The 7,846-nt window shown below is 34.2% G+C and overlaps 1 protein-coding gene across 3 annotated transcripts; it reads left to right on the forward strand.

Annotated features, from left to right (window-relative positions):
• On the forward strand, positions 911–6,323 carry LOC109334378 (2-succinylbenzoate--CoA ligase, chloroplastic/peroxisomal). 3 transcript variants are annotated; one of them, XM_019570126.1, is made up of 10 exons: positions 911–1,139; positions 1,454–1,526; positions 1,961–2,129; positions 2,225–2,323; positions 3,232–3,329; positions 3,518–3,711; positions 4,073–4,200; positions 4,471–4,859; positions 5,443–5,645; positions 5,915–6,323. In XM_019570126.1, exons 1-10 carry the CDS (start codon positions 937–939, stop codon positions 6,042–6,044), a joined length of 1,686 nt encoding a protein of 561 aa, XP_019425671.1. In that variant the 5' UTR covers positions 911–936; the 3' UTR covers positions 6,045–6,323. The 3 variants fall into 3 exon arrangements, with proteins under 3 accessions (XP_019425671.1, XP_019425673.1, XP_019425672.1); XM_019570128.1 differs by lacking the exon at positions 5,915–6,323 and having other exon boundaries at positions 5,440–5,551; XM_019570127.1 differs by lacking the exon at positions 5,915–6,323 and having other exon boundaries at positions 4,471–4,868; positions 5,313–5,459.

A 7,846-nucleotide genomic window follows, 5' to 3' on the forward strand; every position in this document is an offset into this window, starting at 1 on the left:
TTATTGTCGGTAATATCATATATAATTTATATTGGAAAGAAAATAAATAATTTTTTATCTCTAATTCAATTATTGACGACTTTAAGACATTTTTAATGAATGTACATTTCTCTTTAACGTAATTATTGTTATTTGAATTGATATTTGTTATTTTGAACAATTATATATATATATATATATATTAAATTTTCCTCATTTAATTTTAATTATAAATCATAAGTAAATATTATTGCTCTTTCTAAACTTTGTATCAAGATCCGCCACTGTGATTAGTAACGTAAACTCATATTAGATCCCAAAAAGACCAGAAAATAAAAAGATTCAAAGTGATAGTTATTGGGAATAACAGTTACACACCCGAAAGAGACCAGTTCTTATTCATTATTCATAAGGTGAAACATACCTTAGTAATTCAAAAAAAATCTTTAAATGAAGTTGGATAAAATTATTTTTTTAGATCCGGATAAATTGTGAATTATGATAATTTTGTGACCTCTACCAGCTAAATTAATTGTTTCATCATTCTTTGAGTGAGAGAAGACCAGGGTTCTCTCTTTTACATACATAAATCTCTTTAATTGATTATTACAACACCTGATGCTAGTTGCTACAAATATAGCAAATGTTCTCAAACTATTGATCTTAACATTTGATTAAGGATTCCACCCAATTCCACCATCAACTTAATCACCTTCAAATTAATTATTATTATTATTAAACAAGTTAGATTTGATGTATTTTTCTATTAATTTCTCAGAACTCACCCATTTGTAACGGTATCACAATAAGTCTTATTTCCTCCACATAAAAGAAGTAGAAACTATTACATACCAATAAAAATCTGACACGTAGACACATTTTGATGATAATAATTTAAAAAGATGTTTACAACCTTAGCCAACATTGAAACCTTATACAGTAGTAACATCCTCAAATATGGCTAACAAATACTCTGAACCTCATATCTGTCAATGTTTGAGTGGCTTGTTAACTTCCCGACGATACTTACCTGTCACTATCTCCGGCCACCGTCGCAAAAATGGGGAACAGTTTGTGGAGGAAGTTTTGGCCTTAGCTGAAGGGTTACTTCAGCTTGGACTCAAACCTGGTCATGTTGTAGCCATTGCTGCTTACAACAGGTATGTTTACTCTTTAAACCTGGTGTGGGTTGTAAATGTAATCCAACTCAAACCATGTAATGCGGCTGCAATATTGAGGTTATGGTGACTGCCGTAATTGTAGTATACCAAATCATAATGATGTGGTGCAGCAGACCCATTTGGGCCGTATCAGGTCACATCAAATTAAAAATATATGCATTACTTGATATTCGGTATACGGTACATATGCTAAACTAGGGAACTATAACAATGAAAAAACAAGAGAATGAAATGTCTAGTTATTGGTAGTTTATCTATGATTTTAGTTATAATATATGTTTTATTTTTTATAGTGATTGGTATCTGGAGTGGTTATTAGCCATTGCATTTGTAGGAGGAATAGCTGCTCCTCTAAACTATCGCTGGGTAAAGTTTCTGTGGATTTTATTGCTTCCATATTGATAAACATTTCACCATTATTCATATATTTTTTTACTTGGTATTTCTGTTAAGCACTCATAAAGATATTTTCATGCTATTACAGCATTTAAAGCTATATATATGTTCAATTTTCCTCTTCATTCATTATGTACTATCGTGCACCGATTTTCGGTTTTTTTAGAGTCGCTAGTACATTTTTTATAGTAAAAAATGTAAAAAAATCTTTTAGCTCAATTTTAGTTTTCAGCTACGAGACTTGTACATACACATTGAAGCTCACCACAGAACTTCATATTCTTTTTTGGTACATCAAAAGTTTATTTAATCTGAATTCTTTTTTGGTACATCAATCACTTCTTTTTAAGTCAAACAAAAGGGTCCATAATGTTATGCTTTTAGACAATCTTATTCTCCTACAGAGTTTTGAAGAGGCAAGATTAGCTATGATTTCTGTGAAGCCAGTGATGTTAGTGATTGATGAGAGCTGCTACACATGGTACTCAAAACTCCACAAAAACAATACTCTATCTCTAAGGTGGTATGTGTTGTTGGATTCAACTTCCCCAGATTTTACAAGAGAGTGGAATGGTAGGAATATCGCTGAGTATCTAGATACAAGTGTATAAACTCTATTCTTTTTACTTGAATAATACTCTCAAATTAGTAATGTTGCTTCTTTGCAGTATTAACACCAGAAATGATTAAGCGGCATTCAACAAATCCTCTACCATTTGTTTACTCATGGGCACCCGAAGGCGCTGTCATAATCTGTTTTACTTCAGGTTCAAGATTTTCACTCAGCTACTTTACCTGATAACGCTTTATAGATTACCCGTGGTTTGTCTGTTTATATAAAAGGAAAGTATAGAGCTTAATGATGTCTGAGATGGAATGCAAAGACCATTTATAAGAAATTAAGGATGAAAATTGAAAAATGTAGCTAGTAGGGTTGGAAGATTTGTAGTTGAAGAGGGCCATTACAAATGAAATTCAGATGACCGGGAATAAAAAACATGAGTTATTGAGCTAGACAAGAAAAAGGCCTTCCAGATGATACCATGTAATAAAATTCAGATGATCGATGGGAGTAACCACATGCGATACTTGTTCAATCGGAGAAATACAAATTTCTTTAACCAAATGGAGTTATACTTTTCAGCTTGATCTATGTGTTTGCATTGTGAAGAAATGGAATCCAGCTGAATAATTTTTCAAGGCACTAATTGAAAAAGAAAAGTAAGACCGGAGGTTAAAGTTTGTTCAATATATTTAAAAACCGCAGTTAATTTGATTTTGGTTATAAGTAAGAAATATTCAATCAAGAGTTCCAAAATTAGTGTTTACAAGCTAATCACAGATGATTAAGGATTTCTAAACTTTTTTTAAAACTAATCAAGGTTTTGAAATCTAGATGGGCTTCTATAGAACTTGTATGCTACTAGAGGAATCCCTTCGAAGCCTTTGTGGCATGGCTTTTATGTAGAGTATTGTATTATGTGCTATGATTTATGATAGAGCTTATGGCGTTGTTCGATCCGTATAGCCGTCTTCATCTAGTAGGAAAAAGGGTTGGTTGTAGTATTGTATTATGTGCTACTGTTTAAATATAAGCGTATTACTCTTGGAGGTTTACTTTTTCATAGAATGTATCCTCATCTATTTCCTGAAATTATTGTGTTCTTGACTCCAGGTACTACCGGAAAACCTAAGGGAGTCATACTAAGCCATGGAGCTTTGATCATACAATCCTTAGCAAAGATTGCCATCGTCGGATACAGTGAAGATGATGTATGCCATTCCCTGTTGCATTTGTAGTTATAGGTCATAAAAGCTTACCATTATATCAGAACACTATGCTGTCAATATTAACTACTACGATTTTACATACTAATATACTAACAACTTGTGTGTCCAATCAAGCTGAAACAGCTGAAGAGTGACTTGGTTGTCCATTTTGTCCATCTGTCCTGTAACAGGTTTATCTGCATACTGCTCCATTAGGCCATATCGGTGGATTGTCATCGGCCTTGGCCATGCTAATGGTTGGAGGTTGCCATGTCTTGATACCGAAGTTTGATGCAAAATCAGCCGTTGATGCAATAGAGCAACATAGCGTGACATCTCTAATCACAGTTCCTGCAATAATGGCCAGTCTTATTTCTTTAGTTAGGTAAATGTAATAGATTTTTCCGTTCATCTAAAACAATTTAATCTACATAAAAGAACTATTTCGAATTGGAAAATCAATCTCTGCCTGCAAAAATTATCTACCACTTCCATCACACATTTCCAAGTTTACTCTAAGCAATGTCCTAAAGCTATCACAATTTGCAGATCCTCTCTTTCACCTTCATATCTAATTTTCACATTCACTTATAAACAACGTAAGCAATTAGCCGTAGCAAACAGTTCTTCTGCTAAAATGTTTTGATATCTTCACACCTTAGGTTTAAAGATCTTAACAAGAATTTTGGACTATTTTTTCGCATTAGCAAATATTCTCAGTCTTGATGGTGTTTTAATATTTGTAGATCCAAAAAGACCTGGAAAGGGGGAGAAACTGTCAAAAGAATACTCAACGGGGGTGGAAGCCTCTCATTTGAGTTCATCAAGGATTCTAGCATATTCTTCCATAAAGCTAAACTTATCTCAGCTTATGGTAGGTCTCTCTTACAAGCGTATCAAACTAGAAGAAAATTTATTGAGCAATTTTAATTGGCCGAAACGTAACATATATAATGGTTTTTCTTTTACCTTTTAGGCTGGAGAACATTAGTCCAACAAAAGAACTAACAACCTAACAATTATACATCTAATTAAAGAATTCATGTTTTCGATTCCCTTTCTTAAAATCGAGTTTTTCACTATGACAGGCTCAAATGCCTCGAACTTTCCTCTTACCGTGTGCTATCTGTTTAATTTATTAAAGGGATGACAGAGGCATGCTCTTCATTGACATTCTTGACCCTCTATGATCCATTGCATAAAACCACCAGCCAGCACCTTCAAATACCAGATGAATCAGGATCCAATTTCATTCACCAACCACAAGGTGTTTGTGTTGGCAAGGCAGCACCCCATGTAGAATTGAAGATATGTGCAGATGATTCGGGTCATAGAGGGAGAATTTTAACTAGAGGACCACATATAATGCTCAGGTATTGGGATCAATCTCTCGTAAAGGCATTAAATCCGAGGAGTGAAGCATGGCTTGACACAGGTGACATTGGATCAATTGATGATGATGGTAATTTGTGGCTCCTTGGACGAACAAATGGGCGTATCAAGAGTGGCGGGGAGAACATTTACCCTGAAGAGGTAGTATGAATGTTACTAAACATTTTCGCCTTATCATAAAGAAAATATATTTAAACTAAAACAGATTGTGCTGCTTTAGTATTAACTATTAAGTTTTATCCTTCAAAAGAGACACATAAATAGTGTAAAATAAATAAATAAATATTAATCTACCACTGAAAACTTCCTACTTAGCATGTCCAGAAATTCATTTCTACTTTCATTTGCTTGGTTAAATGCATGTTTTTATTTGGTTGATGGCATTTACAATTCCAAGGAAGTGTGCCCCCAACTATCTGTCTCAAAAGAATATGCAAGGTGAAGAAATGTGTGAATGGTTTTATATATATATCATGCTACTCACACAAGAGCTCTGTGCTTTAAATTTGGACAATGCACAAACCCAACTATCATACCAAAGTTCAAATTTTTATTAGCAAAATAGGGATATCAAGTACTGAAACTCTAGATCACATGGTCATAGAGACACCGATGCGATGTCGCGAACTTGAACCACCTCTCCTGAAAACTTAAGCTATTAGGTAAAGATGCATGAATGATTTTATATATCTAACAATGTGAGTTTCTTATTTTTTTGAAGTAGGTTGAGGCAATTGTACTAGAACATCCAGGGATTGCAAGCACTGTTATTGTTGGAATACCAGATGCTAGCCTCACAGAGATGGTTGTAGCATGTGTCCAACTAAGAGAAAATTGGCAATGGTCAGAAAAGGCTGTATCAGATGAAGAGTTTCACCTGTCTAGAAAGATTCTCCAGCAATATTGTATCCAAAATAATTTAAGCAGGTATGTGTCCAAAATTTCATGCCCGTTAAATTTGTAAGAGAAGAGAACGAGTCTCGGTACAACGGTAAGTTTACTTGCCTTGTGACCTGAAAGACATGGGCTAAAATCCTGGAAACAGTTCATTTGCTTACAAGGGTATAGTTGCATACATCTGCCCTATCCGGACTGCGAGTCTCGTGCACTGGATCGCCTCTTAGTAAGAGACTGATATTTTATGCAAGGGAGCATGTTAGTTGTTTTGTGAAGATTTCCTTTGAATTTCCTTTCAGGTTTAAGATACCAAAGGTATTTATTCTATGGAGAAAGCCTTTTCCACTCACTACAACAGGAAAAATAAGAAGAGACCAAGTCCAAAAAGAAGTTATGTCTCAGCTACAATCTCTGCATAGTAATCTTTGAAATATACCAAGGGGACAGTGCCCCTTAAACTACTGCATGATGCTCAGTGGAGGGTAGAATACCACTTCCACAACCAATGTTGCAGTCATGCCTCATATATGCAGCCTTAACATTTGCACACACATGGTGACAAACAATAAATTAAGGGTTTTGATTACATGTGAATTCCATTAATTTGAGAGTGTATCTATGTAATTTCATAGGTTACACATGAAATTCACCCAAGAATAAAAACATGGTTGAAAAGCCTGTGTTGCTTAGTAATTGCACTTTCTTCTATCACACATTTGTTCTCCTCTAACTTTTTTTCCAATAAGAAAATTGTATTAAAACATAGGAGAAAGGGTATATGCCCAATACATGGAAGATCAATAAGTGATATTTTTACAAGCTAATTTAATACAATACATTGGTTCAATACACCAATTTGCAAAAGTCAAAGAAGATAAAGTTACAAAAGAAGATAACCAGATCTAAAATTTAGTTTGAATCATATCCATGAACATAACTCACTTCTTAGTCCATAAAGATAGTTTCATTCCTAGTGGTCTAGATTGATTGCACCACAACAAACCACAACATCTTCCACACTTTGGCAACTTGAGAGCCAACAAGAGAATCATGGAGATTAAAAAACTCAACAATAGTAGGGGGAACCTGAACTTGAATATGTAATCAAGAGTAGAAATCTTTTCACACATTTAATACAAAATCACAAGAGCTGAATAAATGATCAATCGACTCCACATGAAGGTTACAAAGAACACAAGTCATATCATCTACCCTCACAATTATGTTCCTTTTAAATAACTCATCCTTAGTAAGCTTCAAAACAAAACAAAAGATATTTGAAGGCATAATGTTTATCCAACATTTATAGAAAGTGTTACATAAAGGTGAAGGAATTTGATTCACTTGAGCTAAATAAGACGATTTGACAACATAGCCACCTAAGGTGTCTAAGCCCCACCTCCAACTATCCAACATGTCTTTATTGCATTTGTGATTACGAATATTTGTACATATTCCTAACCAAAGTCACTTCTCTACCAAACGAGTTCTTTGTCCACTAAATCCCCCAAGATCACACATCATCGGTCCAGAAGCCACAATCTCCTACAAATGTCTGCTTGTTTGAAGCTAAAGAGAATAATATGGGGTATACCTCCTTGAGACTTTGTCGACCTATCCAAATGTCTAGCTAGTGTGTTAGATGTTAGAAATTTACAATTTTTAATTAAGGTGGGCATCATAAATTTGATACAATGATATCAGCTATTTATTTCAGGGGTTACATTATAAGTGATCTAATTACTAGTCCCCTATAGATTTCTGAAAGCTGATAACGGATATGAGCTTAATAAGTGGATACCCATCAGATTAACATATAGAGGATAATGAGAACCTATAAGTTAACACATAAGGAAGGTTATGGTCCCCAACACACCAAATCACAAATAGTTTTCAACTCTTTCCATCATAGAGAAAATGAAGGTCCCAAAAGGAATTAAGGATTTGGTTGAGGAATGTCATCATATCAAAACTCTCTCAAAAGATATATCAAAGGAGTAGACTAGAGAACATGAATTCAGGGATTCAGGTATGACTTTATATTATGCGTGAGAATCATGAGATTCAAGATCCTAGTATTGGTATTTCACCAATCATCAGGAAATATCTAACATATCTAACAAGTGGTATCAGAACACTTTATGTTCTGAATTTTTGGTTCTCCATTAAAGATGTTTTCCCCCAAATTTTTATGAACCCGAATTTTTTAAACTTAGTGATTTTTATGCTTC

This window comes from Lupinus angustifolius, chromosome LG19 (assembly GCF_001865875.1).
Source record: "Lupinus angustifolius cultivar Tanjil chromosome LG19, LupAngTanjil_v1.0, whole genome shotgun sequence".
Lineage (NCBI taxonomy): Eukaryota > Viridiplantae > Streptophyta > Magnoliopsida > Fabales > Fabaceae > Lupinus > Lupinus angustifolius.

What these genes read in the sequence shown, in the direction of transcription:
- LOC109334378 (XM_019570126.1), top strand. Translation starts at nt 937, where the DNA reads ATGGCTAACAAATACTCTGAACCTCATATCTGTCAATGTTTGAGTGGC. An exon ending in AGAACATTTACCCTGAAGAG is followed by an intron (nt 4,860 to 5,442) that starts GTAGTATGAATG and finishes TTTTTGAAGTAG; the next exon opens with GTTGAGGCAATTGTACTAGA. An exon ending in ATCCAAAATAATTTAAGCAG is followed by an intron (nt 5,646 to 5,914) that starts GTATGTGTCCAA and finishes ATTTCCTTTCAG; the next exon opens with GTTTAAGATACCAAAGGTAT.